General features: G+C 47.8%; 1 protein-coding gene across 1 annotated transcript; it reads left to right on the top strand.

Annotated features, from left to right (window-relative positions):
• The first annotated feature begins 15,266 nt into the window (after positions 1-15,266).
• Positions 15,267-16,091, top strand: LOC138367701 (ribosome-binding protein 1-like). Its single transcript, XM_069329666.1, has one exon. It carries the CDS (start codon positions 15,267-15,269, stop codon positions 16,089-16,091), a length of 825 nt encoding a protein of 274 aa, XP_069185767.1.
• The last annotated feature ends 10,259 nt before the right edge of the window (positions 16,092-26,350 follow it).

Genomic DNA, 26,350 nt, shown 5'->3' with positions numbered 1-26,350 from the left:
TTCCTGATCTTTTGAGTGTGACCTTGCCAAGGCTACCACTAATTCCACCAGTCCACTGAGGTGTTACTGGCCACCTAAAACACCAGTTAGCGACCTTGTGGTTAACCGTAGGGCCCGATTGTTGGGGAGGGCACATAACAGTCAAGTGAACGAGTCGTGTTCCCACTCCTTCTCAATCAGAGGCCATTGAGATTGACTGGGAGACTCTCCTGGCGTGCAGTGGCGCCGTGAGGATCGAGTGAAGACCCGCAGGACTACGGTGAGTGACCTTGAACACAACTATTGCTCACCCCAGAGTAAGAATAGAGTAGTGAAACCCCAACAATATATATATATATATATATATATATATATATATATATATATATATATATATATATATATAATTTTTAAAGGTTACAGGATATACATTGGTTGATGCAAAGAGTGCTTAAAGGTTATGGGTCTCTTGAAGCTCCTCTGTTTCAGGATGGGAACCGAGGATGCAGCAGGCGTTTCCCCTCTGGATCGCCACACTGAGGCGCCGAAACAAAAAAAAAACTGGCAGCTCTTGGGTCTCTGGTGACGTCAATGAGCTTGGAGCCCAATTCCTTGAGAAAGCCCAAGGCAATCTTGCCCCAGGGGCCATGCATCTCAGATGCTATGGGAACAAAGAAGTATTGACCTTCCAATCGCCTGTATTTGACTGATTTTGCTATTTCCCTTTGATTGGCCGCCTCACCTGCTTTATCAGCACCGAAGTGTACATAGGTGTCAGCCAAGGTGGATACACACGTGTAGTCCCACACCAACTGTCTACCCTCCTTCCATGAGTATATGGTGATGCCATCAGGGCAAGGTTCACTCCGCTGGGCACTGAGCTGCGACGAGGCTCCTCTTGATGATGTCATTGATCTCGTTGTGTGTCGCATGCCAGCCCTTTGTGCTTCCGTAATGCAACCCATGCAGTCCATATTGGTCTGCTTCCACCCTGTTGCAAATCCACTTGTATTCAGTGCGAATTGGTGTACCAAGGTGGAGGGCCACTGCTACATGAAAGGATTCTGGATCTTGACGCGTGCCCATTGCCGACATGGGTACTGCCAAGAGGAAGTCTCCTGCAAAGGGGCAGGCACTGCTCTAAGGCGGGTTTTCTCCTTGTCTGATGTTGCGGCTCTGAGCATGGCACCAGTTATTTTTTCTACTAGCGGGTGGTCCCAGCTGGACTATTTAAGTTTTTTTTGTTGGTTCATTGATGGGTTCTGGAGCTGCAAGAGCATTCCACTGATTTGAACATTCAGTGAAAACAGGATCGTGTATTCCTGCTGAATCACTCAAGAATTCAGGTAGCATATTTCTTTCGAGATTGTACGATGCATGGGTGGAGGAAAGGCAAGGCTGGTAGAGCAATCTGGGAGGCTGTTGGCCAGACCACACACTAGAAAGTGAAGGGACGACCAGGTTTCGGTCCGTCTTGGACCATTCTCAAGTCAATCGACTTGAGAATGGTCCAGGACGGACCGAAACGTCGCCGTCCCTTCACCTTCTAGTGTGTGTGATCTAGTCAACATTCTTCAACCACGTTATTGTGACTCATCACCTGAATGTGGGAAGCTGTGCGGACACTTAGGCTGCCGCGTCTTACGGGGAGGGTGGCTTGCTCCCACTGAGAGTCGTCCAATGGCAGGTTTAGGACTTTCACCAGCATGGACTTCAGAAGGGTGTCATTCACATTAAACTTAGGGCTGCTGTAGGATGGAGAACATCTCAGAAAGTAGGTAAACTTGGGAAGAGAGAGGCATCTTGTGAGGAGGAGGAGAGCATCATGGGCTCTCACCCATGATGCTCTCACCCAGGATCTTGTCAATCCTGTCCAACATTCTCTTTAGATCAGTGATTTTTGCATCCAGGACTTCTTCGATTGCTTGTGGGTCAACGAGGGCACCTAGGAGGGTGCAGTCAGGTGACTCAACAACGAGAATGTCTGGAAGAACATTTTTTATTTGGCCAGTGACGTCTGGGTTGCAGGAGATTATTTCACATTTGGATGCATTGAGAATAAGGCCCAAGGTTTCTCCTTACTCCTGGAGATATATATATATTATATATATATATATATATATATATATATATATATATATATATATATATATATATATATATATATATATATATATATATATATATATATATATATACACACATACTAGCTGTGCCCAACCACGCGTTGGTGAGCCACAGCAACCTTTTCCCAGTCTCCTAGTTCTCCCCACCATTCATCCTCCCCCGTCCTAAAGATGGCTACATTAACCTGACTTCTCATGATCTTACCCAGGACCAACGAGACCTCTTAAATCTTGGTCTAAATTGTCAATTCATATCTAAAGCAAAGATGCATCAAAAACACCTGGAAATCGAAATGCTTCTGGACGATATCCATAAGCTAGAAGACAACAAAAAAGTCATCACCACTGACACACTTCAAGCTGAACTACTTGCAGAAGCAGGGAAAAAACGAAGAACATATTCATCTACAATCTTAACCCAACGACTCAAAGAAGCAGCAAAACAACTAAAAAATCAGAAAAGCAGACAAAACAGCAGCTTATGTATTGATTCCTACCCAAGAATACATGAACAAAATTAGCGACATCCTTAGTGACGACTCCAAATTTCAACGAATCACGAGGAACCCTGTGGAAGACCTTAAGCGGAAAGTAAACAAAACAATTACAGCAATCAACGCAAAGAAAGGTAGTGTGCATTTCAATAAACTTCAAGGCGACTATTACTTAGGATATGCCTACGGCAATGTTAAGACGCATAAACTAGGTAACCCACTACGCCCTATAATCAGCCAAATACCAACTCCAACTTATCACCTGGCAAAAAAACTCAATGAACTCCTAACTCCATACACTCCAAGTAAGTTTAGTCTACAATCATCAGCAGATTTCCTAGAATTGATCAAATCTACCCAGCCCGATGGAATCATCGCTTCCCTGGACGTTGAATCCCTATTTACCAACGTCCCAGTCGACACAACCATAGGAATGATACTGGACAGAGTATACAGAGACGAGAGCACCCCCAAATTAGACATACCTGAGCCACACTTGAAGAGTCTTCTCGAAGCATGTACAAAGGAAGCCCCTTTCATCAGTCCACAAGGAGACATGTATTTACAAATAGACGGAGTAGCAATGGGCTCCCCCTTAGGAGTTTTATTTGCTAATTTTTATATGGGAACCATCGAAGACAGGGTCTTCAGTAGCAGACAAAAACCAACTGTATACTGCCGTTATGTAGATGACATATTCGTAATAGTAAAAGACTCGGATGAACTAATTGACCTAAAAAGACATCTAGAGAGAGAGTCAGTACTCCGATTTACACATGAAAATAGTGAAAATAACAGTCTGCCATTCTTGGATGTACTAATAACAAAAACAGGAACCTCTTTAAGCACCAACGTATATACCAAGCCCACTAACATAGGATTATGCCTGAACGGTAGAAGTGAGTGCCCCCAAAGATACAAAGTCAGTGTTCTTAATGCTTAAATTCGTCGAGCGCTTACCCACTGCTCTGAATGGAGCAACGTGAATAGAGAGTTTGAAAGAGTAACTCAGGTATTGGTGAACAACGGATATAGCAACGCGGAAATAAACGCTGCTATAAGAAGACACTTGGACCGTTGGTATAATCCAGAACCTAGAACAGAAACCATAATACCTCCAATAAAATTATATTACAAATCAACCATGCACAGTGAACATATAAAAGAGGAAAGAATAATGAAAGAAATAATCCATAAAGGAGTTAAAAGCATTACTCTTAACCAAAACATAAACCTGATAATATTCTACAAAACCAAGAAGATTTCCGAACTCCTTATCAAAAACAGCCCGAAGCCGACAGAGAACCCTCTACAGCAGTCAAGCGTTGTATACATGTGCACTTGCCCCCACGAAGGATGTAACCTTCAATGTAAGTACATAGGTATGACGTCGACCAAGCTGACGAGGCGTTTGACATGCCATCTTCAATCCGGTGCCCCCAGGAATCACATGAGACAAGCCCATGACATCACTCTAACAAGAGAAATGTTGAACAAAAATACCTGCATAATAGACAAAACCCAAGAATCAAGAAGATTACAAATTCTTGAGGCAATTCACATAAGAATAGAGCGACCTACCATGAACACCCAAATCACGGAACTATTTACTCTACCCACCATGAGAGTAAGGACAAGACAAGAACATATCGATGCCAACACAGAAGACAATGTCCAACATAACAGGCCAATTACACTGGATTAATCTTTGTATGTAGATAGGAGCTGCCTCGTATGGGCCAATAAGCCTTCTGCAGTTATCTCTATTCTTATGTTCTTATGTTTCACCCCACATTTATCCCTTATGTATCCTCCCATGTTTTCACCTTTATTGCTTTATCACCTGACCCAGTGCGGGTATAAAATCAACCAGCATTGTAAGATCTCTTCACTTGAGAATGAACCATGGAGGTTCGAAACGTTGTGCAAATTGTATAAATAAGTGTAATACATTCTATAGTAATTCACTTCTTTTCTTCACCTTAAAATTACGAAAATGAGTTTTGGAGAACTCCTCTTTCAGCTAAGCCCTGATGCTAAGAAAATAGTTAGAGGGATAGAAAGCCCTAAACCAGAAAATAATAAATACAGAATATGCGGTCATATTCAATGAAACATTATATATATATATATATATATATATATATATATATATATATATATATATATATATATATATATATATATATATATCAATCAAAAGGTGAAGCTGAATGATTATAGTGCAAAACTTTATTTTTCTTCACTTGAGAACTTAATTGAAAAAAATAACCCTCCAAAGCTCATTTATACAGTTTTATTTGGCCTGAAGCTAAAAGATGTGTTTCGTTAACTCTTATTATCTTTGTCAAAGGCTTGTTGAGCTTGAAACTGTTGCTCCTTATTCGTGTAAATGTAGCAAGTAGCCGAACAGCCCTGTAACACAATATATGCGCAAAACAACATGTGTGTCCCATAACATCACAAGATACACATAACACAATATGGTACACATAACACCATAGGAGACACATAACACCACAAGATACACATAACACAATATGGTACACATAACACAATATATTACACATAACACCACAGGAGACACATAACACCACAAGAGAGACATAACACAACATGGTACACATGACTCCACAGGAGACACAACACCAAAAGAGACACTTAACACAACATGGTACACATAACACCACAAGGTACACATAACACCACAAGGTACACATAACACCACAAGGTACACATAACACCACAAGGTACACATCAAACCACAAGTTTCATTAAACCGTGAGTGTCCCAAAACATCATTAGAGTCTAATAACATTATGTGTCCCATAACATATTAATGATGTCATAACACTGGAAGTATTCATTGATACCAATGTGGAACACTATATGTGTCCGAAAGCAACATTTGTCCCATTACAACACGTGTCCCGTAACACAACAAGTGTCACATAACACAACAAGTGTCCCACAACATGAGAAAGGAATGAAGTTTTAAGGAGATGGCCATCCCGGGCTGTGAGGAGTTCAGAGACTACATAGCAGGCACCATAACAATGGGAGGACCAAGAATAGTAGTAGCAGTAATATACAACCCTCCACCAAATGACAGAAGACCCAGTCAAGAGTATGAAAACAACAACAAGGCAGTTAACACTATAATTGAGAGGGCAGCCTCTGCTGCCTGTAGAAATAGATCCCACCTGCTCATCATGGGCGACTTCAATCACGGAAAGATTGACTGGGAGAACAAGGAACCGCATGGAGGCGAGGATACGTGGAGAGCCAAACTATTGGAGGTGGTCACAAGCAACTTTTTAACCCAGTATGTCGGAGAACCCACAAGGATGAGAGGCAGTGACGAACCAGCGAGACTCGACCTAGTCTTCACTCTGAACGACTCCGACATAAGAGAAATCGGTTTTGAGGACCCAGTAGGAATGAGCGACCACAGTGTACTGGTGTTTGAGTACTTGATTGAAGAAGGGTTATTGAACTCGAGGAGGGATACCGAAACCAAAAGGTTAGCATACCGAAAGGGAAACTATGAGGGGATAAGAAAATTCCTAACAGATATAGCATGGGAAAAAGAGCTCAGGGAAAAGACGGCCCAAGATATGATGGATTACATCACCCAGAAGTGCAAGGACGCAGCAAACAAGTTTGTCTCAGTCCGAAAGGAAAACAGAGAAATGAAAATGAGAAACCCATGGTTTAATCAGAGATGTAGGCTAGCTAAGCAGCAAAGTAAAAGGGCATGGAGAAACTATAGGAATAACAGGACACTGGAGAGCAGAGAAAGATACCAGAATGCCAGGAATGAATATGTCAGGATGAGAAGAGAGGCAGAAAGACAATACGAAAATGACATCGCAAGCAAGGCAAAGACTCAGCCTAAATTGTTGCATAGCCACATTAGGAGAAAAACAACAGTAAAGGAACAGGTTATGAAATTAAGGATAGGGGCGGAAGGATTCACTACAAAAGACAAGGAAGTGTGTGAGGAATTGAATAAGAAATTCGAGGAGGTCTTCACCTTAGAGCAAGGAGAAATTCCAGAGGTAAGTGAGGGAATAGCTAACCAGGAACCACTGGAAGAGTTTGAGATTACCAGTGGGGAAGTAAGGAAGTGTTTACTAGAGTTGGATGTGACGAAGGCTATAGGCCCAGATGGAATCTCCCCTTGGATTCTAAAGGAAGGAGCAAGAGAACTGTGCCTACCACTCTCCATAGTGTATAACAAATCACTGGCAACAGGGGAACTGCCAGCTATTTGGAATGCAGCTAAGCAGCTAGTCCCGATATACAAGAAAGGGGATAGACAGGAGGCACTGAACTACAGGCCAGTGTCCCTAACCTGCATACCATGCAAGCTAATGGAGAAGATTGTGCGAAAAAAACTAGTGGAGCATCTGGAGCGAAGGAACCTTGTAACACAGCATCAACATGGGTTCAGGAATGGCAGGTCCTGCCTCACAGGGTTACTTGAATTCTACGACCAGGCAACAAAAATAAGGCAAGAAAGAGAAGGGTGGGCAGACTGCATATTTTTGGATTGTCAGAAAGCCTTTGATACAGAGCCACACAAGAGGCTAGTGCGAAAGTTGGAGATGCAGGCTGGAGTGAGAGGGAAGGTACTCCGGTGGATAGAGGAGTACCTAAGCAACAGGAGACAACGAGTCTGTGTGAGGGGTGAGGTCTCAGATTGGCGAGACGTCACAAGTGGAGTCCCGCAGGGGTCAGTCCTTGGACCTATACTGTTTCTGGTATATGTAAATGATCTCCCAGAGGGTATAGATTCGTTCTTCTCAATGTTTGCCGACGATGCAAAAATTATGAGGAGGATTGAAACAGAGGATGATAGTAGGAGGCTACAAGATGGCCTGGATAGACTGAGTGAATGGTCCAACAAATGGCTGATGAAGTTCAACCCGAGTAAATGCAAAGTAATGAAACTAGGCAGTGGAAACAGGAGGCCAGGCACAGGATACAGAATAGGAGATGAAGTACTTAATGAAACAGACAGAGAAAGATCTAGGAGTTGATATCACACCAAACCTGTCTCCTGAAGCCCACATAAAGAGAATAACGTCTGCGGCATATGCGAGGCTGGCTAACATCAGAACGGCGTTCAGGAACCTGTGTAAGGAATCATTCAGAATCTTGTACACCACATATGTAAGACGAATCGTGGAGTATGCGGCCCCAGCAGGGAGCCCGTACCTTGTCAAGCACAAGACGAAGCTGGAAAAAGTCCAAAGGTATGCTACTAGACTAGTCCCAGAACTAAGAGGCATGAGTTATGAGGAAAGGCTGCGGGAAATGCACCTTACGACACTGGAAGACAGAAGAGTAAGGGGGGACATGATCACAACCTACAAAATCCTCAGGGGAATCGACCGGGTAATCAAGGATGAACTATTCAACACTGGAGGGACGCGAACAAGGGGACACAGGTGGAAGCTGAGTACCCAAATGAGCCACAGAGACGTTAGAAAGAACTTTTTCAGTGTCAGAGTAGTTAGTAAATGGAATGCACTAGGAAGTGATGTGGTGGAGGCTGACTCCATACACAGTTTCAAAAGTAGATATGATAGAGCCCAGTAGGCTCAGGAATCTGTACACCAGTTGATTGACGGTTGAGAGGCGGGACCAAAGAGCCAAAGCTCTACCCCCGCAAACACAATTAGGTGAGTACAACACAACAAGTGTCCTACAACACAACAAGTGTCCTACAACACAACAAGTGTCCTACAACACAACAAGTGTCCCATAACACAACAAGTGTCCTACAACACAACAAGTGTCCCACAACACAACAAGTGTCCTACAACACAACAAGTGTCCTACAACACAACAAGTGTCCTACAACACAACAAGTGTCCTACAACACAACAAGTGTCCTACAACACAACAAGTGTCCTACAACACAACAAGTGTCCCATAACACAACAAGTGTCCCATAACACAACAAGTGTCCCATAACACAACAAGTGTCCCACAACACAACAAGTGTCCTACAACACAACAAGTGTCCTACAACACAACAAGTGTCCCACAACACAACAAGTGTCCCATAACACAACAAGTGTCCCATAACACAACAAGTGTCCCACAACACAACAAGTGTCCCATAACACAACAAGTGTCCCATAACACAACAAGTGTCCCATAACACAACAAGTGTCCCATAACACAACAAGTGTCCCATAACACAACAAGTGTCCTACAACACAACAAGTGTCCCATAACACAACAAGTGTCCCATAACACAACAAGTGTCCCATAACACAACAAGTGTCCCATAACACAACAAGTGTCCCATAACACAACAAGTGTCCCATAACACAACAAGTGTCCTATAACATACGACTCGCATAATGCAGTGTTCCTTAGCAGCTTAAATGTCCCATCACACCATAAGTGCTCCATAACACCATAAGTGCTCCACCAGGAAAATCTCAGCCCCCAACACAACAGTCCCAGAGGCAAGAGGGGAACCCATAACCAGCAACACCAGAGGGGATGGCAACACCACCCCCCCCTCTGCTATAGTGTTATGGAGCACACCATAAGTGCTCCATAACACTATAAGAGCTCCAAACCCCCATAAGTGCTCCATAACACTATAAGTGTTCATAACACAATAAGTTCTCCATAACACAATAAGTGCTCCATAACACTTAGTTCTCCATAACACTTTAAGTGCTCCATAACACAAAGTGCTTGTTACGGTCACTTAGGACCAGTAACCGGGTTTTTGTTGGATGAACCTTGTTTATAGTATCCGGCCCCAAGTCAGAAGTACGGTTTCAAGAATTGGCTACATAGTGCAATAGAATAAAGGGAGGGGGTGAACAAAACACTATTCCCTTCACAAATATATTTACACTTATACCTTTAAAATATATTAAATACGTTATTACTATACTTATTTACAGTGATGTCGCTTTCACACAGGACACTAAAAGCGCACACATACAGTGTTCGTCAACCCCAGTGTTTCCACTGCCCCAGTACCTCGATCACTCGTACTGGTAAACACTAGCGAGTTCACCTTTTACTAGGGCCAGCCCACCGACACAGTATCACGAGGTGTCTATCCCGCACTATTGCTCTCCAGCCACTCGCAGACAGAGGACCTCAGCCACACGCTGATCGGGGTCACAAAACAGCCAATGCAGGGGTAGTGAACCTCTGGCAGAAGTCTCTAGCGACCGCCTAGCAGCACAACAGGCACCTCAGTGTCGTCCGTTACTCTCTTTTAAGCCAAATCTTGGGAACGCTGATCGTTACCAACACTATGTTATATAGGAGCTAACACATTGCGTAGATCGACGGCGGCTTACTCAGTCTTCTTCCAAGACCAGGCGGAGAGTACGTGGACTACCCAAGGAAAACTACCATCTTCAGTCCGACTGCCTCCACACGTCACCTCTGTGGACATGAAACGTTATCAGTTAAAAGGACGGTACACTGGGGAAACAGGAGGTAACACTTACTCACTGGGGAGTTGACATTATGCTCCGTAGCACAATCTAGTTGGCGCTGATCTTGATACGTCCACCACCAGAAGTCCTCCACAACGACCTCTCTGTCTGACCAAGGCAGGAAATCAGAGCCATTTGCCATTGTCACGCCATCACCAATAGATGGCGTTGTCCACGTAAAGTCCAATATCAAGGGGGTTGAAGTGCAGACCCATAGATGGTGCTGGAATTGCCACTCCACTTTCCGACGGTGGTGACGATACTGTAACAGTGCTACATAACACCATAACTGATCCATAACATTATAAGTGCTCCATAACACTATAAGTGCTCCATAACACATAAGTGCTCCATAACATAACAAGTGTTCCATAACATAATAAGTGCTCCATAACACCATAAGTGCTCCATAACACTATAAGTGCTCCATAACACCATAAGTGCTCCATAACAGTATAAGTGCTCCATAACAGTATAAGTGCTCCATAACACCATAAGTGCTCCATAACACTATAAGTGCTCTATAACACCATAAGTGCTCCGTAACAGTATAAGTGCTCCATAACAGTATAAGTGCTCCATAACACCATAAGTGCTCCATAACACTATAAGTGCTCCATGACACCATAAGTGCTGCACAACAGTATAAGTGCTCCATAACACCATAAGTGCTGCACAACAGTATAAGTGCTCCATAACAGTATAAGTGCTCCATAACAGTATAAGTGCTCCATAACACCATAAGTGCTCCATAACATCATAAGTGCTCCATAACACAATAAGTGCTCCATAACACCATAAGTGCTGCATAACACAATAAGTGATCCATAACATTATAAGTGCTCTATAATACCATAAGTGATTCATAACACCATAAGTGATCTATAACATTATAAGTGCAATATAATACCATTAACAACATTTTATTTATGTCTAAGAAAATTCAGCAACGTATTGTACCACGATGAGTCTCGGGTCTCTTAGCGTTGTTGGTTTATGTTTCGTCTCACAATCGGTGATTCCGGGTCCAATTCCAGGCGGGAAAGAAATGATTGAGCACGTTTCTTTTCACCTTATATACCTGTTCCCCCAGCAGTAAATAAGGTACCCAGGAAAATGCAACTGTTGTGAAGTTGCATCCTGTGAAGAGGCAGGAATTGGCCCCTGATGGGACCTTGATACAAGCGTAAAGTATATATGTTCACGCTTCCTGTCCCCGACTAAACCAATAATTGATTTATCAGTAAACATCCCCAGTGAAGCTTAGCAACATAAAATGCGACGCTGAATTATGTAATATTACACAAATATTTACTGTTTCATGTATTAAGATCTCTCTTATCAAGACCCTCACACAGCTTTACAATATACATTGTCCACGACTCACCAAACAAGGCCTAACAAAAGCCTTTACCAGACTCAGGCTAACAAAAGGCATCCTCATAACCGTCAGTAATAACGAAGGAGAGAGAGAGAGAGAGAGAGAGAGAGAGAGAGAGAGAGAGAGAGAGAGAGAGAGAGAGAGAGAGAGAGAGAGAGAGAGAGAGAGAGAGAGAGAGAGAGAGAGAGAGAGAGAGAGAGAGAGAGAGAGAGAGAGAGAGAGAGAGAGAGAGTGAGAGACAAAGAGAGAGAGATATAGAGAGACAGAGAGAGAGAGAGAGAGAGAGAGAGACAGAGGAGAGGGAGAGAGAGAGAGAGAGAGAGAGAGAGAGAGAGAGAGAGAGAGAGACAGAGAGAGAGAGAGAGAGAGAGAGAGAGAGAGAGAGAGAGAGAGAGAGAGAGAGAGAGAGAGAGAGAGACAAAGAGAGAGAGATATAGAGAGACAGAGAGAGAGAGAGAGAGACAGAGAGAGAGAGACTTAGAGGTTGAGAGACAAAGAGAGAGAGAGAGAGAGAGAGAGAGAGAGAGAGAGAGAGAGAGAGAGAGAGAGAGAGAGAGAGAGAGAGAGAGAGAGAGAGAGAGAGAGAGAGAGAGAGAGATAGAGAGAGAGAGAGAGAGAGAGAGAGAGAGAGAGAGAGAGAGAGAGAGAGAGAGAGAGAGAGATAGAGAGAGAGAGAGAGAGAGAGAGAGAGAGAGAGAGAGAGAGAGAGAGAGAGAGAGAGAGAGAGAGAGAGAGAGAGAGTAGGTGCAGGAGGGTAGTGAGAAACTTAAACATAAAGAGCCTTCAGGACCTTTATCTATAAAGTGTTGGAGGCAGCTAGCGGACTGGGGCCATCCTCGACCCTTCCACCTGCAGTTGCTGATAACATCGGCGTGAGGAGGAATTATCAAGAGGATCTCTCGGGGATTACACTAGACTTCTTTTGTTTCGCTTCTGTGTCGAGTTTCAAGATCCAGAGACGACGAGTGAAGGAGCCCAAGGTGGCGAGTGTCTTTGTGGAGAAGTGAAAAGACTCGTGGGTTTGTGGGTGCTTGTATGCCAGCACGCTCGTGTGCGTGTGTGCACCAGCCAGAATGTGCGTGCGCGTGTGTGTGCACCAGCCAAAATGTGTGTGTAAGTGTACAAGAGAAACAATCGTCTTAAGAAGAGATGTCGAAGGAAGAATACGCCCTGATTAATCAAAAATTTGCATAATAAGCAATTAATATGGTAAATAAGCAATAGCAACTTTCTAAGTGTACACGCGTAGTGGCAGTAAGGAGTTGAGTATGTCCATGTTTCTCAAGGGTGACGGATGAACCGCAGTTGAATGAGACAGATCTGGGCAGTTGTCATGGGTGCTGAGAATTTTTTCCGTCTATAGGGTGTGAGAAATAAATGTTGGGAAGCAGGTCGACAGGGTGGTGGAGGGACCCCCGTCATCAACCACCACCACAACAACCAGGACTGGTTGCAGGTCGGTGTGGTGGTGGTGGTGGTTGATGACGGGGTGGTGGTCGGTGTGATGGTGGTGGTTGATGACGGGGTGGAGGTCGATGAGGTACCAACCTCCACCCCGGGTACAAAATATATTGTACTGATGTGGGTACAAAAGTTACCCACATCAGAGGGGGAAGGTCGCAGGCAGCACAAAAGTTACCCACATCAGAGGGGGAAGGTCGCTGGCAGCACAAAAGATACCCACATCAGAGGGGGAAGGTCGCTGGCAGCACAAAAGATACCCACATCAGAGGGGGAAGGTCGCTGGCAGCACAAAAGTTACCCACATCAGAGGGGGAAGGTCGCAGGCAGCACAAAAGATACCCACATCAGAGGGGGAAGGTCGCTGGCAGCACAAAAGTTACCCACATCAGAGGGGGAAGGTCGCAGGCAGCACAAAAGATACCCACATCAGAGGGGGAAGGTCGCAGGCAGCACAAAAGTTACCCACATCAGAGGGGAAAGGTCGCTGGCAGCACAAAAGATACCCACATCAGAGGGGGAAGGTCGCTGGCAGCACAAAAGTTACCCACATCAGAGGGGGAAGGTCGCTGGCAGCACAAAAGTTACCCACATCAGAGGGGGAAGGTCGCTGGCAGCACAAAAGTTACCCACATCAGAGGGGGAAGGTCGCTGGCAGCACAAAAGTTACCCACATCAGAGGGGGAAGGTCGCTGGCAGCACAAAAGTTACCCACATCAGAGGGGGAAGGTCGCTGGCAGCACAAAAGATACCCACATCAGAGGGGGAAGGTCGCTGGCAGCACAAAAGTTACCCACATCAGAGGGGGAAGGTCGCAGGCAGCACAAAAGATACCCACATCAGAGGGGGAAGGTCGCTGGCAGCACAAAAGTTACCCACATCAGAGGGGGAAGGTCGCAGGCAGCACAAAAGATACCCACATCAGAGGGGGAAGGTCGCAGGCAGCACAAAAGTTACCCACATCAGAGGGGAAAGGTCGCTGGCAGCACAAAAGATACCCACATCAGAGGGGGAAGGTCGCTGGCAGCACAAAAGTTACCCACATCAGAGGGGGAAGGTCGCTGGCAGCACAAAAGTTACCCACATCAGAGGGGGAAGGTCGCTGGCAGCACAAAAGTTACCCACATCAGAGGGGGAAGGTCGCTGGCAGCACAAAAGTTACCCACATCAGAGGGGGAAGGTCGCTGGCAGCACAAAAGTTACCCACATCAGAGGGGGAAGGTCGCAGGCAGCACAAAAGTTACCCACATCAGAGGGGGAAGGTCGCTGGCAGCACAAAAGTTACCCACATCAGAGGGGGAAGGTCGCTGGCAGCACAAAAGTTACCCACATCAGAGGGGGAAGGTCGCAGGCAGCACAAAAGTTACCCACATCAGAGGGGGAAGGTCGCTGGCAGCACAAAAGTTACCCACATCAGAGGGGGAAGGTCGCAGGCAGCACAAAAGTTACCCACATCAGAGGGGGAAGGTCGCTGGCAGCACAAAAGTTACCCACATCAGATAGGGAAAGGTCACTGGCACTATACGATTTACCTTCATCGTAGTTGAAGTTTGCAGGCATCACATCACATAACCACACGTGGTAAGCATCCTATAAGACGTGGGGAAGAAATCGTGCTTAAGAATGAGGGAAGCAGCCCCGGCTGCAGATGTTGTCCGCGGGTGAAACTGAAAGATAATCTTAAAACTCGAGAAACTTAATCTCGAGCGGAAGAAAGTATAGGATATATACGTAAAATATTCGACTAATACATTAGAATCTTATGAGAACACTTAGTGATGTTCACTTGCGTCGTGTGGCAGGCTACATTTCGGAAAATATTCTTTATATGTTAAGGACCCTGAGCTTCTACCGAGATCTTGGACCAGGATTCATCACAATTTTACCCAACCACTTAAGAAACCTGTTATCTTTCCTTAATCGTGCTCCCTTAAGGGAGCCGGTCAGCCGAGCGGAAAGCACGCTGGACTGTGATCCTGTGGTCCCGGGTTCGATCCCGGGCGCCGGCGAGAAACAATGGGCAGAATTTCTTTCACCCTATGCCCCTGTTACCTAGCAGTAAAATAGGTACCTGGGTGTCAGTCAGCTGTCACGGGCTGCTTCCTGGGGGTGGAGGCCTGGTCTAGGACCGGGCCGCGGGGACACTAAAAGGCCCCGAAAACATCTCAAGATAACCTCATGATAAGGTCGTGGTAGCTTTGTTTGCATTTATTGAAAGTACACGAGCTTGGAAACGTCACAACCCAGGTTATTATTCTTATAAACAACCTCATGCGGCTTCGAATTTCTTAAACTGTTTAATAAATGTATTCAAAATCGTCATGATCGATAAAAGATGTACAGGTTTCGTAAGTGGTTGTGCAAATGCTTGGTGTATCCTGGCCCTGAGCTGATATTAGGAGGTATTAATACTGAACATGGATATAGAAGGCTCATTGAAATCAATAACACCTTTTCCGGAGCACCCCAGGAGGGCCACACGGGTTCTGGAGCACCCCAGGAGGGCCACACGGGTTCTAGAGCACCCCAGGAGGGCCACACGGGTTCTAGAGCACCCCAGGAGGGCCACACGGGCTCTGGAGCACCCCAGGAGGACCACACGGGTTCTGGAGCACCCCAGGAGGACCACACGGGTTCTGGAGCACCCCAAGAGGACCACACGGGTTCTGGAGCACCCCAGGAGGGCCACACGGGTTCTGGAGCACCCCAGGAGGGCCACACGGGTTCTGGAGCACCCCAGGAGGACCACACGGGTTCTGGAGCACCCCAGGAGGGCCACACGGGTTCTGGAGCACCCCAGGAGGACCTCACGGGTTCTGGAGCTCCCCAGGAGGGCCACACGGGTTCTGGAGCACCCCAGGAGGACCACACGGGTTCCGGAGCACCCCAGGAGAGTAACACGGGTTCTGGAGCACCCCAGGAGGACCTCACGGGTTCTGGAGCACCCCAGGAGGGCCACACGGGTTCTGGAGCACCCCAGGAGGGCCATACGGGTTCTGGAGCACCCCAGGAGGGCCACACGGGTTCTGGAGCACCCCAGGAGGGCCATACGGGTTCTGGAGCACCCCAGGAGGGCCACACGGGTTCTGGAGCACCCCAGGAGGGCCACGCGGGTTCTGGAGCACCCCAGGAGGACCTCACAAGTTCTGGAGCACCTTAGGAGGGCCACACGGGTTCTGGAGCACCCCAGGAGGGCCATACGGGTTCTGGAGCACCCCAGGAGGGCCACACGGGTTCTGGAGCACCCCAGGAGGGCCACACGGGTTCTGGAGCACCCCAGGAGGGCCACACGGGTTCTGGAGCACCCCAGGAGGGCCACACGGGTTCTGGAGCACCCCAGGAGGGCCACACGGGTTCTGGAGCACCCCAGGAGGGCCACGCGGGTTCTGGAGCACCCCAGGAGGGCCACACGGGTTCTGGAGCACCCCAGGAGGGCCACACGGGTTCTAGAGCACCCCAGGAGGACCACACGGGTTCTGGAGCACCCCAGGAGGGCCACACGGGTTCTGGAGCACCCCAGGAGGACCACACGGGTTCTAGAGCACCCCAGGAGGGCCACACGGGTTCTGGAGCACCCCAGGAGGACCACACGGGTTCTGGAGCACCCCAGGAGGGCCACACGGGTTCTGGAGCACCCCAGGAGGACCACACGGGTTCTAGAGCACCCCAGGAGGGCCACACGGGTTCTGGAGCACCCCAGGAGGACCACACGGGTTCTGGAGCACCCCAGGAGGGCCACACGGGTTCTGGAGCACCCCAGGAGGACCACACGGGTTCTGGAGCACCCCAGGAGGGCCACACGGGTTCTGGAGCACGCCAGGAGAGTCACACGGGTTCTAATATGGATGCAGGACAAAAGGGTTGTGGAGCTAGAACTAACACAAACATTTACTATCAGGTAGCCTCGCGATTGAATGGACTGCTCTCGGGAGTCGTAGTTCTAAGGGCCCGGGTTTGATTGCCAGCCAATGCGGAAACAAATGGGCAAAGTTTCTTTCACCCTGATGCAACTTTTCACCTATCTTGAGAGGTTATCTTGAGATGATTTCGGGGCTTTTTAGTGTCCCCGCGGCCCGGTCCCCGACCAGGCCTCTACCCCCAGGAAGCAGCCCATGACAGCTGACTAACACCCAGGTATCTATTTTACTGCTAGGTAACAGGGGCATAGGGTGAAAGAAACTCTGCCCATTGTTTCTCGCCGGCGCCTGGGATCGAACCCAGGACCACAGGATCACAAGACCAGCGTGCTGTCCACTCGGCCGACCGGCTCCCTAGCAGTAAATAGGTACCTGGGAGTTAGACGGCTACTGCGGGCTGCTTCCTGGGGATGTGTGCCTGTGTGTACTCACCTAGTTGTGCTTGCGGGGGTTGAGCTCTGGCTCTTTGGTCCCACCTCTCAACTGTCAATCAACAGGTGTACAGATTCCTGAGCCTATTGGGCTCTATCATATCTACACTTGAAACTGAGTATGGAGTCAGCCTCCACCACATTACTTCCTAATGCATTCCATTTGTCAACCACTCTGACACTAAAAAAATCATTCTAATGTCTCTATGGTTCATTTGGGCACTTAATTTCTACCTGTGTCCCCTAGTGCACGTGCCCTTTGTGTTAAATAATCTATCTTCATCTATCCTATCAATTCCCTTGTATGTTTTTTTTTGTTTTTTTGTTTTTTTGAGATATATACAAGAGTTGTTACATTCTTGTACAGCCACTAGTACGCGTAGCGTTTCGGGCAAGTCCTTAATCCTATGGTCCCTGGAATACGATCCCCTGCCGCGAAGAATCGTTTTTTCATCCAAGTACACATTTTACTGTTGCGTTAAACAGAGGCTACAGTTAAGGAATTGCGCCCAGTAAATCCTCCCCGGCCAGGATACGAACCCATGACATGGTGATCAAGTCCCATGTGGTGATCAAGTCCCTCCGAACTCTTCCGTCTTCAAGCGACTTGAGGTTTAACTCCCGCAGTCTCTCCTCGTAGTTTATGTCCCTCAGTCCGGGTACTTCTCTTGTTGTAAACCTTTGAACCTTCTCCAGTTTAGTCTTATGCTTGACGAGATATGGACTACATGCTGGAGCTGTGTTACGGCCCTACTGGGAAGCAACCGGGTTCTTTTTTGATGGTAATAGTTTTTTGGGTATCCGGCCCCAAGTTAGTAGAGGCTTTCAAGGGGTGAGCTCTGTAACGCAAGTTATATATATGTCGTACCTAGTAGCCAGAACTCACTTCTCAGCCTACTATTCAAGGCCCGATTTGCCTAATAAGCCAAGTTTTCCTGAATTAATATATTTACTATAATTTTTTTCTTATGAAATGATAAAGCAACCCTTTTCTCTATGTATGAGGTCAATTTTTTTTTATTGGAGTTAAAATTAACGTAGATATATGACCGAACCTAACCAACCCTACCTAACCTAACCTAACCTATATTTATAGGTAAGGTTAGGTTAGGTAGCCAAAAAAAGCTAGGTTAGGTTAGGTTATGTAGGTTAGGTAGACGAAAAAACATTAATTCATGAAAACTTGGCTTATTAGGCAAATCGGGCCTTGAATAGTAGGCTGAGAAGTGCGTTCTGGCTATTAGGTACGACATTATATATATATATATATATATATATATATATATATATATATATATATATATATATATATATATATATATTATATATATATATATATATATATATATATATATATATATATATATATATATATATATATATATATATATATATATATATATATATAATCAAGAGACCATGGGTTAAGCGAGTATGGCCAATATGCAACCTCGCCAGAGCTGTTTCCCCATCACCGGTTACGGTGGTAGGAGGACGGCCACGAGGAAACACAACACTTAAGAGTAAGTAGTTTGTTACCAGTAACAGACGACGAAGAAGCCTGCCAACGGGTAAGGACGGAGGAATGGATAACCGGGTAAAAGTCGGAATATGGAATACCTTTACGAGAGATGGGACAAGAGCGGACAGCTTCCTTGGCGGCAGCATCCGCACGCTCATTTAAAGACACACCAATATGGCTGGGTACCCAACAAAACTCAACCGACTTAAATTTACTGTGAACAAGAAACAGCCAATGCTGGATCTCGACAACTACTGGATGAACCGGATTAAAGGACCCAAGAGTCATAAGGGCACTACGAGAGTCAACAACAACTACAAAGGAAGACTGACAACGAGAAAGCAGGAGACGAAGAGCATAAAGAATAGCATAAAGCTCCGCTGTAAAGATACTAGTTTCCGGAGGTAAGTGACACATATAAGTGCGATCAGGAAAAACAACAGAGTAGCCAACACCGTCCGCAGATTTAGACCCATCGGTGAAGACAGAAACGGAGCGGGAGTAAGAAGAAAAGTGCTCAAGGAAAAGGCGTTTTAGAACTGTAGGAGGGGTAAAAGCTTTAGTGATGTGGGTCAAAGATGTACAAAACCGCGGAAGGGGGGACTCTCCACGGGGGCAAAGAAGGAACAACACGAGGAGAAACATTAGAAATACGAACGGAAAGAGAATCCTGTAGGCGAGATAACCGGACAGAAAGAGGGAGGTGGTGAAGAGAAACAGGAACCGCAGGAGGGGTAAAAGTTAAAGCATGACAGAGGCGAGAGGAAGGATGTTGTAAGGACCACGCAAGATAGCGAAGACAGTAGCGATCACGGCGGTTCTGGAGAGACAGGATGCCAGTGTCAACATACAAACTAAGGACGGGAGTCGAACGAAAGGCACCAGAACTGAGGTGCAACCCAGTATGGTGCAAAACATCAAGACAGCGAAGAGTAGAAGGAGAAGCAGACGAGTAAGCAGGGCAACCATAATCGAGCTTAGACAGGACGAGAGAGGAATGTAAAGCAAGGAGAGTGCGCCTATCTGCCCCCCAAGAAGTATGGGACAATACCCGAAGGAGGGTAAGGGCCTTAGAGCACTCAACACGGAGGTAAGAGATATGGGGAGACCAAGACAAACGAGTGTCAAGGAATAACCCCAAAAGCTTCGCGGAATCTTTGTACTCAAGTGGATGACCATAAAGTGACAAAGAGGGACGAAGAACGACCCGTTTCCGAGTAAAAGGCATGACACAAGTCTTAGAAGTAGAGAACTTGAAGCCATGATCGGTGGCCCAAGACGACACGGCATCAATTGCAAGTTGAAGCCGGCGCTGAAGGAGAGGCGAATCATCACCCTGACAGCAAAGGGTAAGATCATCGACATAGAGAGCGGAGAAGACACATGAAGAAAGAGAGGAAAGAAGACCATTGAGGGCAGCCAGAAAAAGAGTAGTGCTCGGAACACTACCCTGGGGTACACCTTTGTATTACTGAAAAGAGGCAGAGAGAGCGGTATCAAGTCGCACACGAAAGGAACGACGAGAGAGGAAGCTGCAGAGAAAGAGAGGGAGATGACCACGAAGGCCAAAAGAATGAAGTTAGGATATAATATGATATCACCAAGTGGTGTCGTAAGCCTTTTCCAGGTCAAAAAGGACGGCAACAACGTTGGTCTTCGCAGCAAAAGCAGTACGAATATAGACCTCCAAGTTCACCAGGACATCTGTCGTGCTGCGGCACTTGCGGAAACCAAATTGAGAAGGGGAGAGGTGATGGTGTTCCAGGAACCACATCAAACGAACGTTAACCATACGTTCAAAGAGTTTGCAGGCACAACTTGTGAGGGTAATAGGGCGAAAGTCCTTAGGGGAAGTACCCAGAGACCCAGAGACCCCGGTTTGCGAACAGGGAGGACAACGGCATCGAGCCAGTCCTCATGGACTGACGACGACTCCCAGATCCGATTATACAGACTCAGTAAATACTGAGACGTGCACAGAGGGAGATGGCGAAGCATCTCATAATGAATACCATCGGAGCCCGCCGCCATAGAACCGCAGAGGGCGAGGGCAGAACGAAGTTCAGAGAGAGAGAGAAGGGATCATTATAGGGAATCCGAAGACGAGTGCAGAAATCTAAAGGACGATACTCAAGGACAGGTTTACGAAGAAGGAAAGATTGGGGAAGATGAAGACCAAAGCTAACAGAAGAAAAGTGGGAACCCAGTTCGGAAGCAACATGCAACGGGTCCGCCACAAGAGTACCATGGAGGTGAAGGACCGGTGAAACATCGGGAACGAACTTACCCGCTATCTTGCGGATACGTTTCCAGATCTGTGGCAGAGGAGTTTCGGACGTAATTGTTGAGACATAAGATGGCCCAACACTCACACTTAGCCATACGGATGGCCCTACAGGCCACCACACTCGCTTTCCGAAAGAAAAGAAAAGAATCGGCCGTCTGCCGACGGCGGTGCCTCTTCCAGGCTGCACGCTTACAGCGGACAGCCCGAGCACAGTCCACATTCCACCAGGAAACGCACTTCCGTGGACCCCGAGAGGAAGAGCGAGGAATAGAGCGGAGGGCAACGTCGAAGACAGTGTCATGAAAAAGGAGGAGAGCACGAGGGAGAGGCAGAAGGGAGAGGTCAGAGAGAGCAGCACTGAGGGTAAATAGGTTCCAGTCCGCATTAGCAAACTGCCACCTAGGGAAGGAGAGGGAAAGGCGAAATGAGAAAATGGAAACAAGGATGGGGAAATGGTCACTGCTATGGAGGTCATCAAGAACCTGCCACGTGAAATCTAAGTAAAGAGAAGAAGAGCAGTGAGAAAGATCAAGACTGGAAAGGGTGCGATTCCAAGAGTCCAAATGAGTGGGCTCACCAGAATTCAGAAGAGACAGGGAAGAAGAGAGGATAAACGGCTCAAGAAGGCGACCTCGGGTATTCGTCAGAACATCACCCCAAAGGGAATGACGACAATCGAAATCACCCAGCAGGAGCACAGGCTCCAGCAAAGAGTCCAGGAGGTGTTTCAAATCAGGAAGAGAAAGCGGGACACTCTGTGGGAGATAAATGGAACAAACTGTGTACCATTTCCCCACAAAGATACGAGCAGCAGAACAATGGAGAGGCGAAGGAAAAAGTAAGGGGACAAAGGGAACATCAGCGAGAATCAAGAGAGCAGAAGAATTAGGAGTCCCAGCAACCGCTAGGGGGGGGGGGGGGGGAGAAAGGAATAGCCACAAAAACGACCAGGACGAGCACCAAGCATCGGCTCCTGGAGACAGACACAAAGGGGTGAAAACCGCGAAATCAGAAGTTGGAGTTCGGGGAAATTGGCGTAATAACCTCGAACGTTCCATTGAAGAATAGACATCGACAAGAAGAGAAAGGACAACAACAGAGAACAAGAAAGAAACAAAGGCGAAAGAGCAACATAGCACGTTAAAGAATATCAGGGTCGGGATCAGGGTCAGCAAAGTCAGGGTTAGGGGGCATGGGTAAACTGAGCAAAGACGGAGGGAAGGAAGCGGGAGAACAGACCAGAGGTGGGCGGGTGGGGTCCGGAGGAGGAGGAAGAGGAGGAGACAACGGAGAGGAGCAGTCAAGGACAGCAGCAGGAAGAGGGGGAGTAGAAAGAGGGGAGCGCACCTCAGCAAACGCAGCAACCGAGAGGGAAGCAGGGGTCAAAGAAACCTCCATAGCAGGAACAGGGGGTGCAACCACTGAAATGGGAGGGGAAGGAGCAATAGAGCCAGTAGTAGGGGCCGATTAAGAAAGCGAAGCCTTCTTACCTGCCGGGGAGGAGGAAGGAGAGGAGCCAGGCTTACGCTTCTGACATAAAGAAACCGGTGTCCCAGCATCTACGTACCAGGCAACGGATTCCAGCGTCTCAACAGGAGAAGCTGAACGAGAGCACACACGATGGCCGTTAGGAGAGCGATGGACATCCGCCTGCACCGACAGGCGGCGGGGAGAGTCAATAGATGGAGGAGAAGGATGGGAATGAGGATCGGAGGGAGACGAGGAAGAAGACACAGGAGACATGACAGACTGGGTAGAAAGAAGGGGAACTCCAGACAGATGACCATGAGGGGGACCCTTCGGGACAGAACTCAAAGGAACAGAGGAGGAGGCAGTGGGCGTATCAGGGTCCAAGGCCCGGAAACGGTTGTGAGTCTGAAGAAGGTGGGAAGGGTGAGGAGAGGAAGAGCGCAACACGCGAGCATAAGAGACGTTAGCATAAGGCGGGAGCCGGCGAACCTGGCGCCTCGCCTCGGGAAAAGATAAACGCTCCCAGTGCTTCAAGTTGAGGACGGCTGCCTCAAGCTTGTAATGGATACAGGCACAGGAGAAGGTAGGATGGGCCTCACCGCAGTTGAGGCAGCGAGCTTGGGGAGAAGTGCACTCCAACTTAGAGTGACCTTCACCCCCACACAAAGGACAGAGAGAGACAGTTCCAGAGCAGTGGAGGGCACCATGCCCAAACCTCCAGCACTTGTTACAAAGCCGAGGAGAAGGAATATATTCCTGGACAGAGCACCTGGCACCAGCAAGAATGACAGAGCATGGAAGGGTCCTACCATCAAAGGTGATCTTCACAACTCGAAGGGGTTGACGGCGATGACCACGAGGGGGGACGAGTAAACAAGTCTACCTAGAGGACAGAATGGTCTTGGGCATCAAGGATATGCCGAATGTCATCGTGGCAGTCCTGCAGATTCCGAACACCGGTTGCATCATGGGGCGGGAGGAGAATAGTGCCAACACTGGCATTCAACCGAGCGTTCTTTGAGACCCGAACAGGGATCTCGCCAAGGCAGGATAAGGCAGCCAAGCGGGAAGCTGCATCCTGAGAAGGAGCAGCAATAACACGTGTACCGAGATGAGTGGGGTTGAAAGTAACAGACGCATCCACGGAATCAACAAGATGCCGATGGAGGGAGAAATCGTCAGGAGGCGCAGAATCAAGAGGGAGGAGATCAAAGTATTTGGCCCACGAAGCAGGACCAAACAAAGCCTGATACGCATCAGTACAGGAAGGAAACGAGCGAGTGCGGCCGTGGCGCTGACGGCGTTGAAAACCCCCAGAGAGAGGGGTCAAAAGGCGCAGTAGTCACAACGAGAGACTTAGCCGCACCAGGGGACGAAGTGGTCACCACTGGGGGCTTGAGGCTCGACCCAACCACAGAGGAGGAAGGGGAGCTGGGGGAAGAAGTCAGGACGGTTAAAGGAGGAGCAAGGTCGGGGCCCAATGCAGCAGGGGCTACAGAGCCCGGTCTTCCAATACAGGCTGACTCGGGGGCTTGGTCGCCCACCCCACGAGCCTGAGAGGGTACAACAGAAACATTCAACGACATATAGACGAAGATAAAGAAACTCATCCACGAATGTGCCCTCATACCCACCATGGAGGCACAATTAGAGGCAGGACACCCAACTGGAAGCTATTGACAATCATGCCGGGGCCCCCCAGGGGTGCGTCGTGAGTATACGCCTAACAAACGCCACCTTAAGAACCGTCAGTCCGTCGAGATCGGGTTCAGCGACGAAAGGGGGATTGACAATAAAAGGTTCCCCTCTCTCGAGATGTCGGGTACTACAGTTCTACAGGTGCAAGAGTATGCCTCGTCAAGCACCCGGGCGTCAAAATAGAAGAAGTCCAAAGGAATAACCAAAAACAAGCAAAAGGTCGGCAGGAAACGACAAGCAGATAGGAGAAGAGGTGGGAGAAAAACGAAAACAAAAGGAAAACGAAAAGCGACCCAGCACAATTAGAGAAGACAGCAGCAGGAGTGCAAGGCCACAAAAGGACAGAGGACTGTCCCATGGAGCATCACACTCCAGCAGCAATCCACTAAGCCCCCTCACGGCGCCAATGGGCCGGATGGGGAGGGGTCACAAATGGGAATTATTCCTACACATTATATATATCTTCGTCTTCCTCCGAAGACACTGGACACTCGGCGATGCTCACTCTGGGTAGCCTTTCCTGGTTTCCTCTTCCATGGCCCAGAACCCACGATGAATCCACCCTGACCACAAACCAGCCAAATCACAATCCCACTGGGTGCCTCGTCGTGATGGACTACAACCACAATCCAGCCTGTAGCTGGCAGGTACTAGTCAGCCTCGCTGTTAGGCCACTCCACAACTAATACTAGGGTTGCGAGCCCTAGCCAGGAGCCTCGTGTGATTCGCTGGTCACTCTCCTCGGTCGGCACTGCAGTGGGTGGTCTCTTTCACCAGCCAGCCCCGGATACGGCGAATCCCGTTACTGCCACTCCTCAGGCAGGCAATCACACACTCAGCAGAGTTCGTCAGGGGGTGGCTCACAGCTTCTACAAAGCAGACTGGTGAAGAGACCTTGGCTGCCTTGGGTAGACTCATTCAACGTACCTCACAACCGTCCTAGGTTGACTCTGAAAGTAGACACGTCATCAGTACTGGGGACACTACATGGGACCACTAGGAAACTTCACTTACTAGCTTAGACCCAAACATCCACCTCTTCGCTCCTTAGATGGCGTTCACTGTCTAAGCGCCACCTCACCAGAGGTCAGCAGCGGCTACGTCACGAGCCGACTAGGACAGGCATCCAGCACTTATTGCCGGTATCTCCCGTCATCACTTGATGGCGTTGTCCATGTTGTGGGATCTTTCGGGAGCGCACTCACAGACGGCGTGGTCTTCACGGCTTCGTGCTTGGGTGAGGAATTTTGGTTCGTAACACCTCCCCACCAAAAGAATTTGGTTTGAGTTTCTAAAAACAATAAAGGAAACAAACCAAATTAATCAGTTGTTCAGATGCGTGACAATGCATCGACTACAACGTTATCCACTCCTTTGATGTGCTCAATCTGGAGGGGATATTGTTGCAGATGTAGACTCCATCTGGTGTGTCGAAGATTCTTCTGTTTAAACTGGGCGAGAAACTTTAGAGGGGTTGTGGTCAGTTTGTACTAGGATAGGATGACTATTACTAGTTAGATACACTTCAAAGTGTTGGACTGAACTAATTAAAGCCAACGTCTCTTTCTCTATGACGGAATAGTTGAGCTGACTGGGGGTAAACTTCTTAGAATGGTAGGCTACAGGATGTTCCACCCATTTTCATCCGTCTGAGATAAGACGGACCCCAGGCCATAGTCGGAAGCGTCGACTGTTAGGATAAATCTATTCTCAAAACTCGGGGACCTGAGGATTGGAGAAGAGATTAGAATCGCCTTGAGGCTCTCAAAGGCTTTTTGGCAATGTTCATCCCACGACAGTTTCACACCCTTCCTCAAAAGATTCGTCAGGGGGTTATCTTGACGTTATCTTGAGATGATTTCGGGGCTTTAGTGTCCCCGCGGCCCAGTCCTTGACCAGGCCTCCACCCCCAGGAAGCAGCCCGTGACAGCTGACTAACACCCAGGTACCTATTTTACTGCTAGGTAACAGGGGCATAGGGTGAAAGAAACTCTGCCCATTGTTTCTCGCCGGCGCCTGGGATCGAACCCAGGACCACAGGATCACAAGTCCAGCGTGCTGTCCGCTCGGCCGACCGGCTACCTAAAACATTAT

This window comes from Procambarus clarkii, chromosome 23 (genome assembly GCF_040958095.1).
Source record: "Procambarus clarkii isolate CNS0578487 chromosome 23, FALCON_Pclarkii_2.0, whole genome shotgun sequence".
Lineage (NCBI taxonomy): Eukaryota > Metazoa > Arthropoda > Malacostraca > Decapoda > Cambaridae > Procambarus > Procambarus clarkii.
The sequence above is the reverse complement of the archived record's forward strand: the minus strand, read 5'-3'. Positions and strand labels throughout refer to the sequence as shown.